Genomic DNA, 27,769 nt, shown 5'->3' with positions numbered 1-27,769 from the left:
GTCTGTTATTAGGAATAACAGTAAGGGACAACCAATGACATTATACGCATTTCACAACAGCGCGCCTCCAAGAGTTTGCAACGAGTTGGCCAATCACAATGCACGAAATCTGTCGACTCAATGTGCTTTGGGAAAAGGTCAACAGATTTCACGCATTTTGATCAGCCAACGCATTGCAAAATCTTGGAGGCACACTACTGTGAACTGCCCGTAATATGGGAAGCAAAAGTGCGCGAATTTGAAATCTATTAAAATGATTGCAAAACAACAATGCCCCTACAGAACCACAGAGAGAGGCCACGCAATCTTATAACGACAAATATGACCAAGATTGGGCTCTGCTCTTCATTTGAAAATACTGTTCAATACTTTATTGCTTGCTTTCCTGCACTCTACATGTAAAAATTAAAATTCACTTGTTGCTCTTGGTTATAAAATACATGTAAAACAGGTGGTAAAATTACATGACGCTTCATCTATTGTAATAAAAAATAACTCATCATGTACATAAAATACAGTAATTTCATTGTAACATCAGCGTTTAGTCTAAAAAGAATTCAGAACAGCCATATTGTCATCTACTATTAAAATTCTACATATTCTAAATCTTCTTAACGGCTCCTGGATGTATAAATCTCTTAATTAAATAGTAGCACCAATAAATTTGGCAAATTTCTTCAGCACTTGAGAGAATGTTGCGTTAGGCTTGCAAATAATTCAGTCCAAACCCCGTAATCTGCTTGAAAACTTAGCCTCTTTTCAAGGATTTCCTGAATGCTTCTAGGAAAAGAGTTCCATATACGGACATCACCTGTGCATAAACCTGTGGGACGGGCCAGAAAAATTCTAAATGTTTTCTAAGTACAGGCTTCATTATTTGCCTTCCTAAAATTCCACTTTTAAGAACATGTTATCACTTTCTGATGGCTTATAAACCACTGGAAGGGAAAATTAGCGATGTCCGTGTACGGAACTATGACTGGCTCACAGTACATGTACAATCAATTCCAACATTCATCATCAATTCCTTGTAGGTACGTTTAATTGTTTTGCATATTCTTGGAAGGCACAGTTGTTTACTGTAGAGTTCACCAAATAATAAATACTTTATACAAACATTAAAATTATACAAACTGTTGAACAAGTTGAATTCTTTTGTCTGGACAGTGTCCACATGTGGCAAAAGAAATAACCCCTCGGATCCACCCCTTGTAGAAATGAATCAGTCCAAATCCAGGGAAAAGCATATATATGGTGGCTGGCTCACTTATGATTGGGGGGGCTGGAAGAAAACCAGCAACAGGCAATGCAGCAGAGTTCTAGTGGCACAATGGTTATTTAAGCTACCGGAACCCTGCAACACTCTATGTCAATTCACAAACATGAATGCCAGTTGGTAGCGCAAAGAGCAAGCTGCCTGTTTTAACAATGCATGAAGCATGACTATATTACTGTTTTATCAAGTGACAACAACCATCTGCCAGAGTATGCTTTTACCAAAAACTGACCATTGTGGTCAAAGAAAAAATAATCTGAGACCCGAAAATAATCTACAAACATGGCAAGGGGAGGGGTGGTGAATGTCATGGAGAACTCTGGGGAGTGGGGGATGCTCTAGGGAAAACTCTGCCCCCATCAGTAGTACCATCACCAAACAAGCCAACGTTAACCGTCCTAGCTTCTTTCCTGCTCGAAATGACAAATGTCTTATTTTTGGGGGCCTGACAGGACACAATGCGCAGGCACGTCTCTCGGTAAACAATTGTAATTCCACTGAATTAGTCAGGTCTCCCTTCGGTGCCATTTCAAAGCCATGCAGAAGAACCATCTTTCCAAAAAATCCATAAATGAGGAGCAATGAGTTTCCACGGAAACCTTTTGATTCTGATTACCCTCCACAATGGTTGCCATAGCAACTGAGTTTCACTTGACTTCATTCAATTTCACAATCAAATGAGGCATTGTGTTTACCCTCGCCGCCAGGGGATTCGTGTCACAATTGGGCTAACGATGAACAGACGACACCAACAGCCAGCAGGCCTACACAGTCGTGTGGCCAATTAGCCCAACCTTTCCAGTGACTAAAAAACAAACAACACTACTCCCTCAAAAAGAGGTATTTAATAAATGTTACCCCAGAAAGAAAACTACAGCTTCTGCCATCTTTCAGTGTAAAAGCAGCATGCAACACAGATTATTTCATTACTTCTGCCGAAATAAAAGTTAAAAAAAACACTTTTTGAATAGCCCAAGTGCACTTATCATATATACGTACTGCTTGTACCGGGACAAACACGTACAGTACATGATCCAATTAAATGCGAATGTGATGTGTTTCAAGCAGGGTACCTTTTTACAAAAGTATCTAATGATGGCACGTGTTCCCCTGAACCCAATAAAGTACTTGCAGTAACTTGGTGCGTGGAAAGGCATGGATTTTGATTCCTGTCACGAGTCACATACATTGCATATCTACAATTCATCGAATGAGTCAAAAATACTGCCCCACCGTGGCTCAATGTACATTGGATCAGCACTTACATGTATCTGGGATAGTTACGACTGGATTCACATGTAGCAAGATGCACACAGATGAATGACAACTACATGTATGTTGGGTTAAATGAAACGGCAAGCTTTCGATATGAGGCAAATAAATCATATACTGTGAAAATTTACACCAACTGAGTCAACTGTATTAGAAACCGAGACAAAAGGCATTACTTATGGTTAGATGAACTTCAACAAGACGCTGAATAAACGACTTGTTATGCAAGTAATAAAATTGTGATTTTCTTTGACATTGAGATGAAATAACAATGGCAGGATATCAACAACATCTGCAGATTGTATTGTCTTCTGTCAACACAAAAAAGTGGAATTGGAAAAAAAAAAACTAAGCCCCCGTGTGCCACAGTTGAATTATTTAACTATCAGGTCTAGTTGTGGATACACAAAATAAACATCTTATGACTCTATGAAATTAACACAGCTATTCTTGTTACAATGGGAATATTTCATTTCAGGAAGAAGAGCTAGCTAATTTATACAGTTCAAGTTTTACTTTGGTATTTGTTGGTAATTTGGAAGATAGAATGTGAAATGGAGACTGTGGACTTAAGTCATGGAATACTTCTCACACCAATCAAACATGGGAAGTGTGCACAGAAGATCATGTTGTTTTTTTCTTTTACTTCCTCTGTAGACCTTCACCGTCAACATGTGCTGGCACCTGGATACCTCTGCTGATGGGTTGGCTCTGTGCCAAGTCAATATTACCAAAGGTAGCTGTCGTCCATTCAAACATAAAATGACATCATGTCTAGAATGCTCCTTCTGTTTTTTAGATGCAGCGCACACAGGTCCATTAGGTTTTTGCAGAGTCAAAGTAATGAATGTTGTGCATACATGTAGGTGGACTGGTTTTTTTTTTAATTCTGATGTGGGTAATTCCAGAAATTAGGGTCCATTTTTTTCATGTCCCTGTTACATCTAACATGATTTTGTAAGTTCAGAAGACATTTTCTAATTTCCAAGAGTGATGAATTAGAGCAAATGACCTGCCAAACAAATAGTAATAGTTTGAAATCAATTCCAGTGATGCTTCAATGTCAAATAAAAAAAGGACAGACGTGGAAGGGACACTAAATGTCACACATTTGGACCCTTAATTTCTGGAATTACCCATGTACGTTATTAAATTTCCTATTGTCAACTCCATTTGTCAGGGACATTACAAAATAACTGGAGGTCTTCTCTGCCCTGCAACTTAATTGAATTAAGCATGCCACGAACACACTCATGGTGCGGCAGTTGCTCTTAATTTCGAACACAAACTGCAACAGCAACAGTTGGGTGGAACGCACGCTCCTTAACCTACCGAACCGTACAGATTTTTGCCAATTGAAGGGTTCTATTATTTTCTGGGTTGTATCCCTTTGAACAAATGCGCTCGGGCAATCAACTATTGAAGGGTTTGGAAGTTTTTTAGACTGGGCACACAAGTATACGGTTCACGTTGTTGTGTCTTCAATGGGAACTTGCATCCACACATTCTGCAAAAAAAGAAACAAAGATTGGGCACCTTTTTCAAGATGTACTTTGCATCTGGGAGATGTTGATTTTTGATAACAGGCTATGCCCCTCCACCAACGTTTACAAGATTCACAACACAGTTGGCTCAGTGTTTGTCCAAGACCTTTGCAAAAAATGAACAAGCTTACTTGGATTGGACTCCAACCCATGACCACATGCCAATAAAGACTCTCAACACAATGACTCTGCTCAATTCTGGCAGAGTTGCACAAGCCTCAAGCTTGTACGACTGGTGGTGAGACAAGTATTTCATCATCCCCCCCTCCCAATCACCTTCACCAAATCTCCGGGGCACACACCCACCTCCCCCGTCGGCATTCATAGGCAGAAAGCGGGACCTGCCGTTGCCACGGCAACCCTGCAATAATGGAATAAAGCACCTACCTCTCGCGTGTGGCACGTCCACCGAAGCATGGACTCGTCGTCGCCATAGAAACCAGCACAGCTGACAATGGCGGGATTGCCGTCTTCCAAACTGGTAATGAGGGGAGAAGAGATAATCGTCTACATGGGCATGCCAGGGAATGAACATACAAGCACATGTACTGGTACTTTTGATCTGGTTTTTACAAACTGTAAAATGTAGATAGACATATGTACAAACTGAGGTCACATAAGAGCGGTTTGGTTGAAAGGCCATTTAGAGTGCAGGTACGGACACAACAAATTAGTGCTCAACAACAGGTACAAGGTTGCCGCTCGTACTGGATAAAAAAAAGTCCTGAAAAGACAAAGCTGCTGAACTTTGACCTTACTGTACATCCATCAATCAGGATTATATTTACTGACCTAGTTTTTTTTTGGAGGGTGCACAAGCATGGCATCTAGTGTTGACCCCCGAAACCAAAGGGGTGCATTCGTGCGGTTATTTCTCTTAATAAGAGTAGGATGCATGCGCATTACACTCGGGTGCGGAAGTACACTCCCCGCGCTGCGACTATGTACATGTATACTCTCGCCGACCCGCGGATCGTACTCCAGCCATTAGAGCATTAAGGAGTATACTTGAGTACACTTGTATTGCTTGTGCATGCTTCTAGTGGCAATTTTCCAAAAGTACGTCTTTCAATGCATTGTGGGAACTCAGTGTTTTGAGTTCAGAGTCTCAGTGGAGGACAAAAGCATCCCGGTCAAAAGGTCAAGTTGCCACTCAACGGTTCTCATCAGAACCGCCCCACTTCTAGAAGAGATCAATTCCACATGGTCTGCTCGCAAGCTTTCCCTCAGTCTAGTTTCCAATCTTACTTACACGTACATGTAAAACCATTGCGAACAACATGGAAGAGCCGCAAGCCACTGAACCCTACAGCGACATCAACTTCAACAACCAAAAACAGCACGAAAATTATCCATCCTTAATTTCTAGTGATCCACTGAAGTGCCTTTTTGGATTTCACTGCGTCCGGGACTTCATTTTTGAAAGTTCTGTCTGGAAAAAAAAGTTGAGCGTTCTATCTGGGAAAAAAGCTGTAACCAAGAGCATCTGCAACCAAAGTTAAATGTAAACAATCAATAGGACTATCAAAGTTTGCTTGCCATTTCTGTGAGGTCCAACTTGAGTGGGCAAAACGTCAGTGGATGAAATCTATGTGACAAGGCTACGAAAGAGGGACGAGGCTACGAAAGAGGGGCGTGGCAATTGCAATAGACAAGTCGCACCTGGGCAATACTCTATTCCAATTGCTCCCCTGTGGCAGACGGTACAGAGCTATAGCTGCCAAAACTAAAAGAGCGATCGGTGGTTTTTATCCTAGTGCTGTGCAGGAGCTGAACAACCCATTGTATTTACATGTATTGTGGTGTTTTAATGTTTCATGTATATTCTTAATGGATTTTGCTATAAATGCATTTTTAATGTTGTATTGTGTTTTTTGGGTTTTTTTTTGGTTTTTTTAGCAGACCAAGGACCACTTCATTTCCACCATGTATTATATATTATATGAGTGGCGAATAAACTATGTAACGTAATGTAAACTGCTGCCCACTGCGTTAAATGTCAACCTACATGTGCCGTACAGGTGTAGCTACAGGTAACATACAAACCACTCTGCCAGACAGTGCATCAACATACTGCGTGTAGTTAGAATTCTAGGATTGGGCTATTTACATGTACATGTCTATAGATTTGTGGTTGGACCAGTAACCAACAGTACATGTATGTAATGCACGTATGCAAACTTCATTTATTTATTTTTTTCTTGAGAATTTTCTTATAGTAATTCATCTATACACATAACAAAATACACAGCTGGAAATGTGATTCAGCTGCTTGTAAATGAAATGAATGTACCAGCCAGTGCATGCATGTACAATGTAGTACAGTATGTGTCCTATGCAATTTCAAGAATACACATAAATTTTTAACCCTTACCCCCTGAGGTGTATTGAAAATCATGTTGAAATTGTAGGAGTTGGGACTGTTAGGGATCTGTTGATCAATATGCAAAGCTGGCATGAACCATCCTGACACACACAGTGTACGATACACATACAACTGTTTCACACATCATGGGTAACTGAACAGAATCAAAGATGTAAAATACGGCAGGAGTGATGTAATATACAGTAAATCTCGATAAGTTGAAGCTCAGGGGAATGGACAAAAAGTTGGAGTTATCCGACGTTTGAGTTATCGAAAGTTACATGCTTCAGTGCACATGCAACCTTACCGGCTTACAGCAGTTGGCCTGTATGCTGAGTCGAACACGAAGTGGATTTTAGGCTATCCCTACTGTGCAAGTTTTCCTCAAACATCATCATTAAACATGTTTTTATGTGGTACATTAATAAACAATAAACCAATGAAGTTATGTACCGGTACCTTTGTCTACTTCTTGAGAATTCTTTCATTTGCTTTGCGTGATCGGGCTGTTACCGTATGACGCGGCGCGCGGGCCAGTCAGTCAGGGTTTCCGTGCTGGGTCACGTGATACATGTACAAAGTGCTTGAGGGCGCATCATTCGTGCCTGATTTAGGCTGCATCCGAATCTCTTGTCTAGAGCTAGGTCTTGGTATTCACTCCATTGGAAATGCATGGAGATGCCCAGACAATAGACCTAGCAGTAGCTCTGAAAGCCCGTTTCGGACACGGCCTTTACGGTTGCGGTTGATGCCCAGTCCTCCAGTCTGAAACCAAGTCACAAGTTACTCAAATGAACTCTGACAAAAGCAGCCCCGTGCCATACTGTTACTTATGACTGGTCTCATGAAAGGACTTGTGACTGGACTTGCAAAGGGACCAGAGCAAGGACTTGCCTTGGACTCAGACACTGCTCAACAAATGATGCAGCTCATGCTAAACTGTGACAAGAACTATCGGTGATTATTTAGGTAAAGTACTTGTCAAGCATCGTACTTGACTATACCACTGACTTAAGCATTAAGTTGTTTAAGTTGAGTGTTAAGTTGAGTGGACTGGGTACTCACCTTGTCAGTACCAGACAGCGGACCTGATGATCTGAAATCTTTCTCTTGGCTTCAATATTCAGTTCATATCCAGGACGGACCTCTATCTCGGACGCATCGAACAGTGGCGGTCTGGGTCGGGATGCGTACTGCGCGTAGACTTCACTGAGCGAGTCTCTGGACAAGACTGACGGTGGTCGCAGCACTGTGGACTCGGCATCCACCAGCGACATCAGGGACATGGCGGAGGTGCTGGGCTCAGTGGCATCGGTCACGCAGATCCGCGACCCACGTCTCGTCTCGTCCCGCAGCTCCCGGCTGTAGCGGTACTGCTTGGACTTCGGGGTGGTGCCCAGGCTGAACTTCCCGAAGACGGACTGGACCTTCTCCATGGTCTTGGAGGTGCGGGGAGACAGGAGCTCCGGTTCCGGCCGCTCAGCGGACGACGCCGACGACTTCTGCCGGGTCTGCCACACCTTGCGCAGTGCCCGGGGGCTGTCTCTGGGTCCCCCCTTGTAACCCCCCTTGCGACTCCCTTTGCGGTGTTTGCGGACTGCCTTGCTGGGGCCCGGCTTGGGCTTGGACCTGTGCTCGTCATCACTGCTTGTGACTGTTCCAACTGTGTCCTGCAGTTTGGCAAGATGAGGCAGGTGATTTTTGGACTTTGTGTCAGTGTCGCTGCCCGGCTGCGACTCGGGCAACCCCTCGGAACTTTCCACGATGACAAACTCTTTCAGCGTCTGCGAGGAGGTGTCTTGGGGTTTCATCTCTTCATCATCCTCATCCCCATCACCACCACCGTCCACCTCTCCTCTGGCAGCCTCTAACGTCTCAGCCTCTGGTTGTTCCTTCTCACTCTTTTCCTTCAAACCTTTGTCCGATCCTTCCGATTCGCCAGCACTGTTGTGGTCTCCATTTTCAAGAGTCATACCAGATTTAGGCATAGATGCTTTGTCAATCTTGTAGATGGTCAAGTGTCCATCAGCAGTGCCCACCCATAAGGTGTTTTCATATGGGAGAAGTGAGGTGATCTTGGACCTGGCGTGGTTCTCATGAGGCTGAGCACAAAGAAGTATAGAAAAGCTTCTATATTTCCATGTAAATAGGTAAAATGATTAGAGGCTAGGCTAAATGATTATTAAAAGCTTATAAAAATATCAAAAGTGTCAGTAAACTACACTCGGAAGCCTTCACAAAATAAGACCATATTGGGTCATAAAGTCTGGCAACTTCCCACTCATCTGTACAGCTGTGTTTCACCTTCTTGCCCTGAGCAGGGTCAACTTTGAGACTGCCATCAAGACCTACCTAAGGTGACGGTGGCCAGGCTCGACTTTCCTTTCAGCCAGCACAATCCTGAGACAACCTCCAAAGGATTTTGAAAGCTCTACTGAGATGTGAGTTGGAGCGAGCCTGTGCTTCGCGGCGCACGTACCTTTGTATGGATTGGGGTTTGGTCCATGGATGTGTCATGAAGCAGAAGACACTGCAGCTGTCTGGGGTCCCACAGCATGACGATTGCCGAGCCCCGGACTGTGACCCACACGCCGTGGTCGCTGCGGTACAGCCCCGAGATGTGGATGTCCGGGCACTTGGAGATCTCAAACCCGTCAGTGACATTCAAGGAACTGCAATCAACCCATCGCAAATCCTCACAACTTGACACAGCACAAACATATTGATCACTCAATCCACTGGCGGTAGTCAGGCTACCACTTGGGTCTAAGCCTGACTCATTCTAAAAAATAACAAGTTTTTCTTTGAATTAGACCGATATAATAAGATTGTTCACAGGACAGCAACTCATGTGCTAAGGTATCAATTCACATCCACAGACTTTGATTTCAATGTGCTTGTTGAACCCCTTGTAGTACTCAAGGACACCATTTAACCCTACCCAGGGATCCACCCCCCAAGACCACCCAGATGCAGTTACAGTCTATTCGGCAGCTGTTGACTGTCCACTGCAAGAAAAACTGCATAAAACTTTACACCTGTTGCGATGTACTGCTTAGGGGAGGGTTAAGGTTTTAAACAAACCAATCATCATAAACTCGCAGGCCGATCGTGTACTGACTTGTCGAGGATGTTCACAGCGTTGCCGCAAGCGCACCAGATCTGGTCCAGCTCGGGGAGGTACAGCACACTGCGTACTGGGCCGGCGCCGATGCCGTGATAGAAGATGTCGCGAGGGCTGGCGTGACTGACACCCTGCAAGGCAACAAAATCACCACCGTGGCAAATGTCAAGGAAATGTGGATAAGCTTTACCGCATTTTTCTGGTAACTTCAACAGAGGCAGGATATCCCAGCCATCACTTAATACACAGTCAAATGCTATGAGTGCCGATTTGTAAGAGTCATTTGAATAGTATTTGCTCAACGTTTCTGATTGAAATATATTTTTAACAGTGCAACATGATATTTTTTCAACAGTGCAACATGATATTCTTCAACAAAACAATATATTTTTCAACAGTGCAACATGATTTTTTTCAATAGTGCAATATGATATTGTTCAGCAGTGCAACATTTTTCAACACTGCAACATGATTTTTTCAACACAGCAACATGACATTTACCAACAGTGCAACACATTTTTCAAGAGTGCAACATTATCTTTTTCAACATTAGACAATATTTTTCATCAGTGCAATGTGAGATTTTTCAACCACGATTATGGCCTTGAATTAGGGACGATGCCCTTTACGCCCCAAGGCTCCATGATTTGGGACTTATCTTAAAGAACAAGACATTTCGAGTACCTTAGAGAGAATGTTCGAAAATTTGAGGATTCCTTTTGAAACTGCAGACAAAATGACCACATCTGGCCAAGAAACAAAATCTTGGGAGAACTTGTTTGCCCCAAAAATGTAGTAGACAAAGCCAGGGTTTAATAGCCCAAACCATTGGCATATCAGAGGCTGTTCAATTCAAATAAATGCAGGTCTAACCTCTATGACGGCCATTGTTCCATCCGCTAATCCAATGTAAACATTCCTTGTTTGCTGATCGTGGACAATACTCAGCGGAGTATCTCTTAACCTCTCGAACCACAGCTCCTCCCTGAAGACAAAAACAATGGAAAAACAACTACTACCAGAAAGCCGATGAAAGCACTTGTATTTTCTGTTCCCAAAACTGGCCCTTATCAGCAACATCATACAACTGTTGGCAAAACAGGCCCTCAAGAATAGTGCTACCTAGCAACAGATAGTGTCCAATTCCGCCCACCTTGGACAGCATCCCCTGATAACTGGTGATTACATACTTTTCCAACTTCGGCAGCCGGCAAATTTCAGTCAAAAAAAAAATTCTCCTACCCCGACCAACATTAGCCCATGATCACAGGGACCCTGAATAAAATTAACAGGCAGCAATGACACGGTGTACTTACTGTGTCCCAATACTGAATGCGTACAAGAAATTGGAGACAGTCCCTAAAAGTGCCATGTCTATGCCAGCCATTGTCAGGCATACAATGCGGTTGTCCAGCTGAAAGACGAAGAAAGAACGAATCAACAACAAAATTAGAATTGGCTGATATCCACTAACTCCACTGATTCTGGTCAACTAATTATTACTTGGCAGTTACCGGTAGGACTGATAAAGCACACTATCATCAATCAACATATATCCACAAGGCACACTAGCCTATTACTAGTTCATTACCAAGTGACATTGACACACTGAGCTATAAGCAAGTCCTACAACTACTCTCAGCCCAGTTCCACAAATCTGCTTGGTATGTTCAACAAATCAACACACGTACATGTACTTACAGATCTCATAATACACTCAGATTAGCTTTATCTTGAAAATCCACAAAATGCATTTTCTGATATCCACACACTCATCTTCAACCCACATAACAAACATCGCACTTTCTGCTTAATCCACAAGTTATGATCAGCATATTTGTGAAGCCTACATGCTTCCAAACTGGACAAGATCAATGACTTGTACATGTACCCTTATTCCGTAGTTCTGTTTGATGCACTTGCTGATGTTCACTCGCCCGACCCAGCCTTGCCTCAACTCCCCTCTGCAAACAAGTAAATGACCTGCAAGCCAGCACACAGAAAAAACCAAGAGCAGTGTGTGACAGTGATCCCCTTTTGTGGAAATGGTTAAGCCCAGAAGTTTCCACCAATAGTACTACCTGCCTCGCTTTGGAACTAGTCTTTTGTTACTAGGGATGAGCATTATGTAATAGTCCTTGCAGCCAGCAGCCTTTTGGTAGTCAGTTGCTTTTCGGTAGCCTTGTGGTTTGTTTTGTCTCCAACAGCAGCCGCGGTTGTGTAAATTAAGGGTGATGACACTGAGTAGAATTGCCATTCAGGTGCTGTACAAAAGTTGCTATTGGGAGTTGTTTTGCCAACTGGAAGGTAAAATGTGTGCTTTGGATGTGTGAGGGTGTTGGATGAATCGAGGTAGGGCAGACCAGATCAGATCTCGACAGAAGAGAGACGTGTGTGTTTGCTGTATGATCGCATGAATTTCAGCCACCAGGCGTAGCAAGCTACAGCGGGCTTTTGTTATCAGCGATCTATCGAAAGACTGCACTTCAAAATAAGTGCTTGATTTATCAAGATTTTTGTGAGCATTTTGGCTCTGTGAAACACAATGAAGAAAGAAATTCCGCAGTTTGGTCAACCAGACAACCGTAAGTGTAAATTTTGAACTTATCTGATGTTTTAAGAGTTTGAAAACTGATTTTATGGGCTCAACAAAAGTGGATTGATTTAAGAAGTTGTCAGTATTATTGTTTCAGAAGGTTAAACTGAGAACTGTCAGTTACTGGACTATACGTGTACATCGACATTTGAATTTACCAAGTTTTGCAGCAAGAAATAGTTATTAAGAGGAGCTATAAAGAGGAACTATTGAACATAAAGTGTCCTTTTGATTACTACCAAACAGTTGAAGAAATTTTTTTATTTGGAAATATTGACATTATTTGAAGGGGAAGAAAAGTCTAGGAATTTTCTCTTCGCTTCCCGCTCAGGGTTGGGGCCAGTAGTACAGTCCAGACCATCATAAGACCAGTCAAAGACAAGATGCGGGACCACACACCAGACTAGTAACAAGGCCAATCACGAGAAACACGGTGAACATTGACAAAGAAATGCTTTTGCTTTTGACTTGAATGACAGACTTTGAGACACTTGGTGGCTGCAGAAAAACCGCTCCATCTCAACAGTTGTGCCCATGCTCACAACTACTGAGCATGCCCAGAACTGCACATGCATGCCAACGACTGGCGAAAAGGACCAGTTTGTCAGCTGCCATCAAATGTCTTGAAGTCTTCTATTCAGAGTGGAGGTCTTGTGAGGGTCTCAAGTGCTCTCCACTACAGCACTAGCAGGGGCCGCCTTCAGCAGGAGCAGGGCCGGCGTCCTACCTGAATAGCACTCCACCGCGCAGTCCATCTTCAGGTCGTTCACCAGGGCGTCCTCCCCTTCGCGCTGGAACACGGGCATGGCGGGCGCCAGGCCCTCCTGCTTCTCAAACTCCTCCCTGGCCTTCTCCTGCTGCTCGTAGACGGCGCGCAGGACGCTCATGTAGTGCTGCTGCTTCTGCTGGATCCAGGCCGAGGACGGGAAACTGTCGTTGCTCTCCCTGACAAGCTGACGGCAGAACGTAAACTAAATGTTTGAACCACAGAGCGGTTTTAAACGACTAGAGTGTCAACTCGTCATTTCCTGCATGAAGCTTCGACACCTTCTGAGTGCTTACATCTCCAGGACATAGAGATTGAATAAATTCTGAATTCTCTACTCTAAATGCAATGCGTGAGTACAACACTCGCAAGTAACAGCACAGATACCAATTTTTATGGGATGGTCATTATTTCAGTTATTAATTTACAATCCAAACCTCTAAACACAGTCTACCAACTTAGCTATCCACTCTGCCACAATCACTGCCAAATCAAGCAGAAATCGTCGGGTGCCTGAAAGAAGGATGTAAGCGCTTACGCCCTTTTGCCAGGAAGCATGATCACTAAAAAAAAACTTTTCCCGGCAAAATGACGTATGTACGCAACTGTTTTATTTTAATAAAATATAAAGATTTCTTTACAAAAAGTAAACAAATAAAATCCTAAATCCTTTAATAAGTTGTTCAAAGGTTGCTTTTTGAACAGCCTACGTTGATTTGTCGTAAATTTCACCCGGTTTTACTAAATAAAGAGTGTGTTTTGCCCTTTTGCCGAGAACATTTTTTCCGCTGTCATCATGCTTCCCGGCAAGAGGTTGTAAGTGCCCTTACGACCTTTTGCCGGCACAAGACAAAATTATAGTAGGGGCGTGACAATAGACAACACACTGATAATCTCACTTTTTCTGGAAAGTTTTTTTCCAATCAGGTTTGTTTCATCCACTTTCTTTCCTCTGTACATGTACTCAGAAGATTGTAACTTCAGAGGGACAAGAAGGACCTGGTTCACTGACACCAGATCCCTCTTAATAGATGGAGGGAACCAGCTTTAATAGGGATCACTGATCAAGATATAGCTCCTTGTGAAACGAAGAGGCCCCAAATGTTTGTTAACCACTTCGTCCGAGGTACCCAGTTTCAGGCACATAGGCTTTATACAGAAAGCTGGGGAGCCCAAAATCGGCCGTAAGGGCTGGGCCTTGTAACAAAAGACCGTATTCGGAACAAACAACTGAGCTGCTGGGAATTGCCCACATTTTTTCAATAGTCAATAGCGGAGGAAATCCGTCATTGTTTTGAAAGATTATACCACTGTTTGTGGCATTCAGCGCGAGCGGATTACCACCGGGGACAAAAGCACTCCAGCGTTCCAGTGATGAGCAATACAATACCGCTGCATGCTAATCTTACCCTATTGAAAGACAACAGCAGCACACTGTGCCAGTTACTGAAACAAAAGAAAATTACATAACACTGCACAATCTGGGCTCTTTTTACAAGGCGGCAGGCCTGGCTGAAATACTCGCGTGTCAACAGATGTTGTCTGTCAGATAAGAGAAGCAACCAGACAGTCACTCAATGGGGTTTAAGCTTTCAGGAAAAAAGATACGAATTTTTGAAGATTTTTGAAAACCGAAAATATTGAAAAATGGCCAAGCAAGCGACAATGCATTTTCAAAAGGCACCCGGCAGCAAGTGGTTCAAAGTGTACCAGTGAGTTGGGGTAACAGTGAAAGGTTCTGGTGGCTTGAGGACTGAAGTCCACTGACATTTTGTGAAGGCCTACACTCACATTGACTATGGCTTGAACGTCCTGCGTTAGCTTGGCCATAGACTTGGTGTCTTTCAGTATAGCTAAGATGTCCTTCTTCTCCAGCAATGAGGTTTCGTGATACTGAAGCAAAGCGATGGAGAACTGGAACAGAACTCGCAGGCCGTCGAACAGGAAACAGTCCCAGATGCGCAGCAGCATCTTCAAGGTGAAAAGTGAACACTTTAAGTTTACCTGGTAACAGAATTCTTTTGCAACCTATGCTTACCACAATACCACACCGGGGGGGCTGCCAAAACTTGTGACCTTTGAACTCTTCAATGGCACTTGGTTGTACAATTGTTACAGAAGTTACATGTCGATAAACTTCAAATGTACTACGGGAAAATGTGGCACAAAATTACACAGACAACTTGTTATCTCATGGAAAGAATTTGTCGTATTTTAAAAACGCAGATGTCCAGAGACTGTCTCGGTGTTTTCTTATGTTGTAAAAAAAACTATAACAAAGTTACAAAAATTCTTGATTTGACACATCAGATTTCCCTCCGATCAACGAGTCAAAATGCACTGGCATTTGTATGTTACACACTTTTTGTATGCATGTTTTCAAATTCAGAAAGATGGAGATGTGATTGTGCATACCGTGAAGGGGACCACATCGAAGAAGATGGCCAGAAACCAGTTGAGCGTGAAGGAACACATCTCAATGCCCACATCGTCCAGGTGGGCATGGAGCCGGGGTAGTCTCAATTCCAGGATGTCCTTCAGGATGTTCTGGTCGGCCTGGGCGCCAATCAGGCTGCTGTCAAAGTAGTTGGCTGGAAAGTAAGACTCAACCACGGCCACCATGCACCTTTGTAAGAAAGCAAAAATCCAAAATTTTATTTTGCTTCGTTTTCACTTAACATCATTGATTTTTCATAAGATGGTATGGCATCCTGACACCCCTTTTGGCTGAAGACCATTAAAAGTGTTGTCTATGAAGATATCTATGAAGCTCTCTCTCAGGCACCAGATGGAATTACTATATTCCTGTATGTGTCCTGATCCAATGAGATGACTTTGAACTTCCCTCAACCACTTTAGCATTATCAACCTTGAAGCAAATCACACGAAGGGAAATTTGTCTGAACAATTAGTTCTCTTACCTACATGGTGTCCATATTCAACAGGATGTCAAACTGAGTCATATACCCATAACAAAGAGCTGAGAATGCTCCTGATATGTATATATGACAACGTCCCTTCAGAAGTATTTTGTCGAATGAAGTCATGAGCATGTATGACAACACTTGTAAAAAGGAAGCATTGTTTTTTTACCAAAAGGCCATTTCTACATCCATGAAAAGCAGGCACGTTCCAGCGATGAAGTTCATCCCTTGACAGTAGCCCACTGTTGGGTTGTGGACACAGAACGCCTCCAGGATCTGCCGCAACTGCTTCACCTGCCGATCAAAGGGGGCACAGGTCAAGATCTGGACACCCACGGATAGCACTTGAGATTGATTAGTGAGGAGTTGTGACAGAACACTGAGGACTTGTGATTGATTTGTGAGGACATGTGATGGACTTATGAGGGCCTTATGAGGAGCTGCGGTTGACAGGCTTCATGGCTGGGAATTGATTTGATTGATTTTCGAGGGCTTCATATCGATTTGTGAGGACATGTCATGGATTTTTGAGGGCTTGAGATTGATATGTGAGGACCTGTGACAGACTTTTTGAGGACTTGAAATTGATTTGTGAGGAACTGTGGAAAACTTCTGAGGACACGCGAAGACATAACACATCCTGCGCCTAGCTCAACATTTAGGCACCGTAAAAGCCTTCTTACCCCCTCAGCATCCTTGTTATTGAAGTGGATGTTGTGCGGCATGGTGCGCAAGAGATCCAGCTCTATCTGCCGCCGGTACTTGTCAACTGAGGACGACGTGCCAGTACGATTACACAGCCACTGGAAGTAATCCTCACTCTGAGGGCCACAAACAAAATCAGAATATTAATGCTAGGGGCAATCAACACACAGCAAGTGGACTCAGTGAAGAATCCATCAAGATAGTCATCCATATGCTTAACTTACCAGGAATGACTTACAAATTCAAAGTATTCGGTCATAATTATACACATTGGGATAACTGACCTTCTCCGCTTTCAGCTGCTTGACACGCTGTAAGACGAGGTGTGACCAGATCTCGCTGCGGTAGTCTGTCGGTATCCCCTCGTACACCAGCTCCCTCAACTCCTCCTGTTTACAACCACAAAAAAAAAAAACAAATCTCAATTCACAGAAACTGAATACATGACTTCACCAGCACATCCCACAGCGGCCTTTGGTGCTGAGGCCCACTTTATTTTACACACCCCAAGGGGGGATACAAATAGCCATTTTCCCTATGTGGTGTACAAAACTCCATGGACCACACTGCACAGGGATCAGTCTTTTCTGCCACAGTATCAGCTCTGACATTGAAGATTCGGCATGAAAATCATGCAAATCATTTCTGAAAGGTGTGAGATACAGTAGTCGTAGTGTCATGCTATCAGGCCACCGGCAAAGATTACATGTGTACACGGTAGCAGGGTCTGCATCAATTGGCCGGGGCCAGAAATACCAAACACTCATCCATGGGAAGTGGCACCAGCCACAAGGCAGTAGAACCCATGGATGCACATGTTGTTCCAGGTCATAGACCTCTATCATGGAGCAGCCATCTTGCATTTCTACCATTCAAGCCAATGTAACCAAACTAAGGCTGGAAGGAAAAATAGCCTGTTCCCTTTAATTAGTATGTGAACTTATATTACTATAGCCAAGTAATCTCCAGGGAACAACACATATATATCAGGACCATGATAAAAGTCCATAGCCATAACATTACAATACAATAGTATACAAATACTGATTAATTTGAGCGGGGTAGTAAAACTACAGTAGCTTCCTGAGGTGAATCCATGAAGGCATGCTATTTTCCCGAGGCCGAGTTGGACTACACTACGAGATGAACTACTCAATATTTGTTTCATAACACCTTTTTCTACAGATTCTGCTTAATTTATGCAATAACTGATTAATCTGATCTACATGCATACACAAGGTACATCTATTTGAATAAGAAATTTGTTGAAAAATTCTTTAAGACTTTACCAAATAACATCTTCGTGAAAAGCGCTAGCACCCCAGAATGCACACAAATGTGCAAAGCAAGTACAGTAGAATGCCAGTGGTCATGCGCACAGTTCTATACTTGCTAAGCACACAGCTACTAATATGCTAAGCATACTTTGGTTGCTATGGGTATAGGTCCTTTGGCTGTGAAAAGCAACATATATGTAGCAAAAACAGCGGATGCTGTGTGTCTAGCTCTTAACCAATCAAAACACAGGATCTGTATATGTGTATAATCTGGTGAGGTGTTATAATGCCGACTGCGTCTACACCGGCAAGCGCACAGCAAAGCCAAACGGAGCATTTAGAGACCTTGTTACCTGTTTAAGGGTAGAGATGTTCCCATTGCTCGCGCATTCTTCCCACTTTTTGTTCAGCTCTGTCGATCTCTGTATGTACGACGACAACAAAAAAATTACTCAAGGCAATGGTCTTCAGTCAGCAGAGCACGTTCATAAACGCAAACCCTTTTAATTCCAACCTGAACGGTAGTGTGTTTGCCAGATCATCCAGTGAATGAAGTAATGAATTGTCGAAGAATTTTGAAAATGGAAAATCCTGATAAACGCCCGTAATTGTGCCCAGCCATTTTAATTGAACCCCGCAGCAAGTGGTTATGAAGAGAACAAGGGACGTCAAGCTCAAACTACCCTTGAGGCAGCCAGGAGGTGATCCTGCAAGATCTGGCAGAGATAGTGGAGCAGCAATGGCTGGTTCTTGGTTGGGTGCTGGAAGCCGTAGATGTCGGTGTATCCCTCCACCATCACCACTCTGAAAATGAAGACGTCAACCACATTTTGAGTAAATACATTAAAATTACCCCTGTGGAATGAAATTTTACACTGACCTGGGGAAGTTATTCTGACCAAACTAAACAGGGTAAACTGAAGTCAAGTTGAGTCCAAACTAGACACAATTAATTATTTCCAACTGCAGCAAGAAATGACTGACAATACACCAGGCGACAGTCCATCACAGGTCCAATACTCCTAACGGGATTCCAACATTATTCTGAAATAAAAATTCTTTAACTTTCCAGGACTAAAATATGAACAATTTCTGTGACATTTAACATCATTTTGAAGAGAAAAGTTGATTGATATTATGAACTGGGAGACTGCCTCAGCCACTACGATGGACCAACAAACTGGCCTGTAAATTTATCATTATTCCGTTACCACATCAAAAGTGGCCCATCAGAAATAACCCTTGCACGATCTTGATTTCCTTGACTTCTTGTCTCCTTCAACAACGAGATTCCAAGACACCCTGTGTTTTCCCAATCTTCCATGACTTCTCCTGGACATTTTTTCCAGGATTTTTCCAGGACCGTGGGCCCGCTGTTCTCAGCCAATGTCAGTTCCCATGCAATACTCCTCTGCTGGCCAAGGCGAGCGGGGGAGAGATGATTTGCCCGGAGCAGCAAACTGTGACCAGCAGATTGATTGGCCCCCCCTTGACCCATCCGCCAAAGTAAACGTTAATCTCACCTGGGGTCCGGGAGACACGGATCCTGCTGTCGAGCCTCATGGAACAGCTCCAGGAACCTCTTGAGCCTCTACAGAGATCATTTCAAATACGGGCGTCTCACAATCGTGCACCTTCCAAGAGTTTACAACGCATTGGCCAATCACAATGCACGAAATTTGTCGACCCAATGCACGTTTGGAAAGGGTTGACAAATTTCGCGCGTTGTGATTGGCCAACACGTTGCAAACTCTTGGAGGCGCACTATTGTGAATCGCCCGTATTGTGTACAGTTTTAGAGTACACATGGAGATAATCTGTAAGCTATTCAGAGCACGAGGGTATTCCAGCTCGTGTACTCTCAGGTGAGGGTGTAATGCTGCATGCAGAATAGAGACCAACTAGAAAAATGCAGTCGGCAGCCCTCTTCTGGTTGCATACACGAGTTCCGTTATTTTAACTCTTTCATGTCACAAAAACAAAGATTCCCTGAAATGGCCAGAGGCTTAGAACCCTAAAACAAACCAGTGGAGAAATATAAGAAATAGTCAATGGTGGAGAAAACTGGGTAACCTTGGCATGATTTTTTCCAATTCACATTCAAGATAACCTGGCAGAAACTGAAAAATCAATCTACAAGCCGGCCCTGGTAGGATTCGAACCCAGGACACAGAGATGGCAGGCAAAATAAAAAACACAGTTCTCCACTACCTGGCTACACTTACTGCTTCCCGCAAGGAAAGGACCTTTGTTTTTTTTCTATCAGACAAAGCAAATGGGACAGGAAGGTAGTCCTGTCCATGAGGAAAAATGCAACTAAAGACCAACTTCTGTAAAGACCCTTTGACGATCTGCAGGGAATGACAGACAAAATGAGAAGCAGCTTTTTCCACCTTATCCTCCCAGCTCAACGGCAGCGGGATATCATCTTTCGGATCCAAGGAGGTGACTTTGATCACTTGGCCCAGCAGCTGAAAGTAGTCTTGTTGACTCTGCAGTATGCGGCCCTCCAGGCCATCTATTAACCTGAAATTGCAAACAACAGCTTGATAAAGCAATTGTGTAAACAAGATATTACTTTGAGCCCTTCACTCCGGGAGACGTCAACAGCCGCGGCTTTGAGTGAGGATAAGTGCATACCACACGTACATTCTATTCACCATGCACCTGCGGTTTCAATGTGGGCCAGCTGGTGGACATGGCTTTGCATACTGGGCATACCGCAGACCAGCAGTCACGGCCAAAAGAATCCCAACGTGAAGGGTTAATAAACTGCCTTTATTTACTGAATGCATCTTTGATATTGGCCGCACATAGACTATATAATCCGATTAGACACCATAGCTGTGGTGGCATTGCACTCACATGCACAATCTTCAGCTTGACGCGTGTGTGCATTAAGCAAATTGCAACACCCTATTGGACGAAGAGGCATGTAATGAGTGCGTGCCACCTGTCCACGAGCGTTGTGCCACCTGTCCACGAGCGTTGTACCACCGCAGTAATGATTCAAATTCTGGTTTTGGAATTACACTGCAACGGGGGACACTTTTGTGGAAGCTGTGACACCCGAACCAAGTTTCAACAGGGCCAATTTCACCCTTAAAATGCCAAAAGGAATGTGAAAGGCCACATTCAACGTGCAATACAGAGTGTTGAGGCAGGGTTCCAGGGGACCAAACAGAGTGAAACACAGAGCTAACTCCTGACTCATGATAGACCTTGTGATGGATTAGACCACAACTCTGAAGGGCTGAAATTATGTCTTGTACTTGCACTTGACTTACCTGTGGCTTATGTTTAACGTTGGATTGACTTGTGTACCGACTCATGATGGACCTGTAGTGGACTCTACTATAATTCTGATAGGTAAGGTTTCAGGTGTTCACTTCACCTGCAACTTTTGGCCTTGAAATTTGTGACCCAACTGAAGTGAGCGAGTTGCAAGAGCTAGCTTCTTTCAAGGAAAAGACCTTCAAAAGAACCTTGCAAAGAATTAAATCGACAGGAACCTTCAACACATTTCACTCCCAGAGTGTCAATTTTCACAAGGATTCCAAAAGAAACGTCACATCAAATCAAAGAGCTAATTTTCCTCAAATTAAACACTGATACAGAGAGTATGACCTTAAGACTTGTTTTTGCGAGATCTGATCACATTTTGTGAATTGTCATACCGAGGTACATGTAAGACCTTTCAGCTCAGCAGAGCACGTTTTTTCTGATACACAAGCAACCATCTGTCTAACACAAGGCCTACATGTCAAAGAACTGTCCTTTGGTTCACACAGAAGTCATTGGAGACTGAGACAAAACCAGAGATGGGGAGAGAGTCCCAATGCAGAGAAAAGAAAAACACGCCCAACGACTGACCTATTCTGGATGTCCAGCTTGACCTGCTCGCGCCGTCTCAGGCTGGCCTGGCGCCGGACCTCCGTGTTCAGGAAGCCGTTCTGCTCCTGGTACACCTTGCATGTGTCCTGGAGATCCAAGATTCGCTGCTGGGCTGCGTCCATATCCTCTGGCGACAGCAGATCTCTGTCATTTTGCCCAGGAAATTCGAGACATTAATTAAGAGTTTTGTTCAATGCTTTATCACTGACAGAACACCAGCAAATCACAACAATTAATTAACCCTATAAATGGGCCTGCAAAAATACATACAGCTCAAACTGGTGAAGTATGTATCTTGGGATAAAAGCTAAATAACTGTTCTCAATAAACCATTTGCGAGTTAAATTTGAATAAAATCTGGTACACTGAGTTCTTTGCATTCACGTGAACATAACAACTTGAATTCTCCATTCTAAAACCACTGTTGCTATACCTCGTGATTTGATTGCTTAGTTACATAAGAGACGCCTTGCAACAATACACTGTTCTCAATGGATAAGAACAGCACAAAGGAACAAGTCCATTCCAGAGATGGTGGTCGCTATGCAAAAGCTTGCCTCGAATCACGAGGTATAGCAACAGTGTCTTTAGTCTGGGGAATTCAAATTGTTACGTTCCTATGCAATCAGATAACACAGTGTACCAGATTTTATTCAAATTTAACTCGCAAGTGGCTTATTCGAGGAAACCAGACCAAAAAGCAACATGTCTAGATCTAGGTATCTTTCATTACTTCTGTTTTTCACGAATCACCCGATCGCGATTGTGGTACATGTATGTGCTTTTTAAGTATGGTACAAGTCAGAATTTTAGCCGACACACAAACACGCTTAGCGTGTCAGCGTGTATCAAGTCAAACAGAAACGAAAGGAGTTAACCGCAAACACGAAACACGCTGAGCCCTGCGTAACAGAGAATGCCGACCCTGGAATCCGATCTGCTGAGTATAAACATGCACACGCTACACGCAGACCCCAGAACAGCCAGGCCTTTGTTGACCAGAGCAGTCATTTTCCTGGTTTCCTGAAAAGTATTCAGTTTGACTGCAGCTCAAGTTATCTTAAAATTCCACGGAAATGTTGTCAGTAGTTTACCTTGTATGTAGCAGGCATCACAAAATCATTGATGAAGACAAGGCGTTTTGTTTGTCCATACATGCAGGCAACACTTTTTAGTCTATGCCTGAATTGTTCCCCAAACTGTTGAATCAGGCACAGAAAATATTCAAGCGTGAAATCAATTTTTTGACCGAGACAATCATAACTAGCAATTTTTAATGACAAAACATTTCCTAAATTAGAGGAAAACTATTTTGTAAGAAATCCACAAAATATAAACGGGGTTTGACCTCGCCAAGCTGTTAGCCAAATTTTAGCCGAGACGGCCTCCACAGCAGCGATCCTAGCATACACACTCAAGCTCAGTGCGTTCAAAATCGCATGAATGTAAATTCAATGCGAGGTGGGGATTTTGCCCAACCTACCTAAAAAAATCGCTCTGATTGTGACAAAATTAGGACCAAACTGAACGGCAAAGATCGCACTGAAATTAAAGGAAGTCGGGTCTGCACTAGCAACTACATGCACTGGCTGCACACAACGGACAAAGTAGCGCCCATGTGAACTTCATAAATATGCATGTCTGTGATGTGAAAGGGCTGTAGCTTTGCATTTGTTGGCACTGTATCAAAACGAATATACAATACACTTGTTTCGATTTATGTACGCATGTACAGTCCATGTACACGCATACAGGAAGCTGGAGCGACAGCCCTGCGTGTGCAGTGGTTCACTACACGTTGTCGGGCACCTTTGCGGTCTGTGGTCACAAGCCCTGTCGAGATAATGAGGTCCGAGGTCAGGCTTATCATGCATTAGACTAGCAGTGCATGGTAAAAACCGCAAAGCGTGTAATGAACAGCGTGTCAGGTTCACTTATTGTGTTAGCGTGTCAGCAAAGAGTCTGACTTGTACTGTAGAGAAATCTACAGCATGCAGTCTAGGGGCTAGACCAAGATGGCCATACCTTCTCAAGTGATGAGCCTGCTCCATGATGCCCAGCTTATCGTCCAGGTGCATGATGTCCTGCTCCCGTTTCTTCAGCATCTGCTTGTAGGCCTGCTCTCGGTTCTCCAGGCTCTTGAAGTTCTTCTTGCTTTGTCTGCAAGCGGACACAAATTGGCCAACATGTGGGTAAAGGGTTTCCATTTGTTTCTTAATGCTAGTGCGGGGCTGTATGACTGAGAGTGAGTAATAACGCAGCAGGTCCGTTATCTTTGTCTTGAGCGAATGGCTCTTACTCCATGAGTTGTTTCATTTGTTGCAGCTGCTCAATCAGTGCTTCTTTGTCCAGCTGCCTCCATGTCTTGATGCTGCCACTGTCTTCAAGTGCCGCCCCATCCAACTTGGGCTCAGGACACTCCCCTTCGGTGGCCCCACGCTCCGACCTCAATATTGAAAGACAGAAAACGAAAAGGTTTCAGGATGTGCCAGTCGAGAGTTAAAAAAAAAATGGAGGTGGGTGTGAGAACTTCAAGACTTGAATTACTGACATCTTTCAATAAAACAAATATTCAACGAGTAACAGGTACACATACATGTATATTGAAAGTGAGGCTGGACTTGCATGCTTGGACTACTGAAATGGATTCTAAGAAACACAGCTTTTAACAACTTTGCCAACTTCAATGGTAATCATCACAGAAACGACTGGAAAGTGTGTCAGATTCGCCAGGGCAGCCTCACTTTCGTTCTGGCACAACATACAAAGACTGACTGCCAACCAAACATGATGCCAACCAAACAACTTTGATGTCTTTGTCATTTTTGGCACTGACAACATGAGGGGCTTATGCGACAAGAGCCACTATGGTACCTTTCAGAATCCTGCAATCTCGCGGCTGCCCACACCAAAAATTAGGATTACGTATCACCAGTATACTGAGTTTATTCTTTAACCCTAACCCCCTAGGCCTTTTTAACCAGGAACCATCCTCAATCCTCCAAAGTCCTCCAAAATTTCTTGAAAATGTTTTTTGGAGGTCTGCCTGCTGCCTCAATCCTTCAAAATCTTCCAGCAATTTTCCTGTCATTATGTTGAGGCAGTGCGAAGGGCATTCTTGAGCAGTGCGGTTGATTCAAAGGAAATATCGGGCTGAATTTGTGCTTGACTAAGCAAAAACAATACAAGGTCTAATCCACGGCCTTCACGCATGGCATCCTTCATAATCAGCCATGCACTTTTGCCATTCACCCTCAATCCTCCAAAATCCTCCAAAACCGCCCAAAGGATTTTGGAGGATTGAGGAGGGTTAGGGTTAACATTATATAAATTGCAGAAAACTTCTTTACATTTCAAATGGACATATCACATTCTGGGAGGAAAATCTCTATCTACCTGTACAATTTCAAGTTCATGACAATGGAATATGGCCTGAAGTTCCCAGAGTTCCATGAGAGCACATGAACATACCAAACATTTAGTCCATGCATGTATCATCATATGAAGCTTCATTTTTCATCGACATGCGGTACAATAGATACCATGAGTGCAATACGCACAATCACTTGAACAAAACCAGAAACGACCTTCTGCACAGTAGAAATGGATACTGAAACTAAATCTGTGGGGGGAACGCAGATTGAACACAGTCCTCGGCCCGCTATATAGCCTAACAGCCAGAAATGTGAGAAATACTGCAATAGCAACATGTGACCCAACTTCAACAAAAAGCTTCTCAAATCACCAGAGCCATTTGTTGATTGCCTTTAACCCTAACCCCCTAGGCTCCTGCACTAGAAGCACAACCCTAACCCCCTAGGCTCCTGCACTAGAAGCACAACCCTAACCCCCTAAGCTCCTGCACTAGAAAGCACAACCCTAACCCCCTAGGCTCCTGCACTAGAAGCACAACCCTAACCCCCTAGGCTCCTGCACTAGAAGCACAACCCTAACCCCCTAGGCTCCTGCACTAGAAGCACAACCCTAACCCCCCACCCCCCCGCACTACAAAGCACCACCCCAACCCCCTAGGCTCCTGCACTAGAAGCACAACCCTAACCCCCTAGGCTCCTGCACTAGAAGCACAACCCTAACCCCCTAGGCTCCTGCACTAGAAAGCACAACCCTAACCCCCTAGGCTCCTGCACTAGAAGCACAACCCTAACCCCCTAGGCTCCTGCACTAGAAAGCACAACCTTAACCCCCTAGGCTCCTGCACTAGAAGGCACATTGAACCTCATACCATCCAACAGGTACTCGTACCTGTCTATGTACTTGTACATGCAGGTCACTGTACCAAACCTGATAAAATCCAACAGAATAAGCCCGTTGGAGTTTGAGTGATACGGTATGGATTGGTCTATGCAGTATAGGATGACTTGCACTGAACAGTACCAAGCCTGGCAAAATCAAGCATAGTTCAACAGCAAGCCAGACACTGCAGACAACGAACCCTGTGTGTCCCAACTCACACAGAATCCAACACCATCTCCCTGGGCCTTTCATCCCAAGTCTCACAAAATTCAACAAGTTCCTCAGGTATGGTACCAAACCTGCCGAAACCTCACAAAACCTGCTGTTGGAGTATGGCAGGTTTGGGGTAGTTAGGGTTAAAAGAGTCTTACGCAATGTAAATTAACTGGAGCATTTGAAACATTTTTTCCACCACATCATTTCCAAATCTATCCAGAACTGAGCGAGACATCAAAACAAAAGCTTGGTTGCTCTTTTCAATGCAAACTACATCAACATTACTGGGGGACAAAATATCCTTGAGACTCATTTTGAGGGATCCAGTCAAATGTAAGGCAGCACTTGATTCAGTCTTTGAAATACCTACTAGAACGGAGGATCAAGCCCAGAGATTTCAAGGCCGAACTTGCAGCATAAATACCAGCACAAGCCCAGCTATCTAGTGCTTTTTCTGGCACATTTATCGAGGCATTTTCCCAAAATATTTGTGAAATAAAAGAAACTAGTTCACATAAACATCTGCCCTCTTTCCGTTTTTTTTCGGCACCCGTTCCGCTTAATTGTCTTGGACGTAACGTTTCAGACAGTAATGTGTTCAACAAAACAGTTGATTCGTTCACTTCTGTCACGGTGTCAGTCGTGTAACAATGTGGAGGAAATTCTAGTCCAATGCCAGTTATTCTGCATGTAGCCTGATGTTCAATAAAAGCTGTGATACAAAGAATCTGCAGTGTGACAGATTTGGGAAGATTCAGGAAGGTTGCTAGACAATATTCCCAGGGCATACATGTACATGTACATGTAAGTGTTCCTATATTTGACACAATCGCACAGGATGTGTATGACAGCGCTAATTAGACTGTCACCTTCCAATGGAGCCTGTTGGACAATCTTGTTGGATTCTGTAGGGCTGCTAAAACTGGCTTTCACAGCTAACTTTAGGGACAGTGACCATTTAGATCCGGTATGAAAAGGGCCCCCCCCCCCGTAAGCTCGTCTGGTAGCAAAAACCTTTTTCCTACCAGACCAGCTCCCGGACTGGAAGACTGGTCCACTGGTTGATCATAGGCTCTTCCATACGGAGCACTATTGTGTGCAAGTGTTGACACGTTATCCATCCCAGAAGAAACCCTCTTGATTTTTCACTCCCTAATGCGAAACAATAGCAATGCAAAACCCTGGCCTTGCGGATTGGTGCGGGATGGAATGTTAACTTACCAAGGCCCTTGCCAAGATTTTACTTCAAGAGCGTAAATAATTGATCCCCCGCCCCTGCACATCAAACATACCTCGACTCTAATGTACATGTAAATGTATGCACCGCGTGCATGTCAGTAATTTACATGTTCTTGCAAACTACATTTATTTTGGTTTCTACATCCTTTGGATGGTAATTGATGTGTGATGACTTCACTGACAAAAATTCTTTTGACCACTTTTTTAACCCAAAATTTAATATAGCATTCCTACATCTATATGAACGGCCGTTGATTTACGTTTGTTCTTGACTGGTTTGCAGTCCTGGTACCCTTTACGTTCCACTTGTGTGAAAA

The 27,769-nt window shown here is 43.6% G+C and overlaps 1 protein-coding gene across 3 annotated transcripts in view; it reads right to left on the bottom strand.

Annotated features, from left to right (window-relative positions):
• Window positions 1–344: 344 nt before the first annotated feature.
• Window positions 345–27,769, bottom strand: part of LOC110983843 (uncharacterized) — a 43,786-nt gene continuing 16,361 nt past the window's right edge. For all 3 annotated transcript variants that reach the window (XM_087143028.1, XM_022243443.2, XM_087143030.1), the window contains 21 exons: window positions 24,043–24,189; window positions 23,769–23,903; window positions 21,723–21,887; window positions 20,243–20,375; window positions 19,373–19,440; window positions 18,533–18,653; window positions 18,203–18,271; window positions 16,857–16,961; window positions 16,551–16,688; window positions 16,037–16,161; window positions 15,359–15,569; window positions 14,735–14,914; window positions 12,905–13,130; window positions 11,473–11,564; window positions 10,898–10,995; window positions 10,455–10,566; window positions 9,579–9,712; window positions 8,937–9,129; window positions 7,523–8,559; window positions 4,480–4,570; window positions 345–4,055 (listed from right to left, as the gene is read on the bottom strand). In XM_087143028.1, the coding sequence (XP_086999154.1) occupies window positions 4,014–4,055; window positions 4,480–4,570; window positions 7,523–8,559; window positions 8,937–9,129; window positions 9,579–9,712; window positions 10,455–10,566; window positions 10,898–10,995; window positions 11,473–11,564; window positions 12,905–13,130; window positions 14,735–14,914; window positions 15,359–15,569; window positions 16,037–16,161; window positions 16,551–16,688; window positions 16,857–16,961; window positions 18,203–18,271; window positions 18,533–18,653; window positions 19,373–19,440; window positions 20,243–20,375; window positions 21,723–21,887; window positions 23,769–23,903; window positions 24,043–24,189 (3,622 nt within the window). In that variant the 3' untranslated portion in view covers window positions 345–4,013. The remainder of the gene's footprint in view (window positions 4,056–4,479; window positions 4,571–7,522; window positions 8,560–8,936; window positions 9,130–9,578; window positions 9,713–10,454; window positions 10,567–10,897; window positions 10,996–11,472; window positions 11,565–12,904; window positions 13,131–14,734; window positions 14,915–15,358; window positions 15,570–16,036; window positions 16,162–16,550; window positions 16,689–16,856; window positions 16,962–18,202; window positions 18,272–18,532; window positions 18,654–19,372; window positions 19,441–20,242; window positions 20,376–21,722; window positions 21,888–23,768; window positions 23,904–24,042; window positions 24,190–27,769) is intronic.

This window comes from Acanthaster planci, linkage group LG11 (assembly GCF_054643075.1).
Source record: "Acanthaster planci isolate LZ-2023a linkage group LG11, COTS_SCS, whole genome shotgun sequence".
NCBI lineage: Eukaryota > Metazoa > Echinodermata > Asteroidea > Valvatida > Acanthasteridae > Acanthaster > Acanthaster planci.
This window is presented reverse-complemented; position numbering and strand designations above follow the sequence as displayed.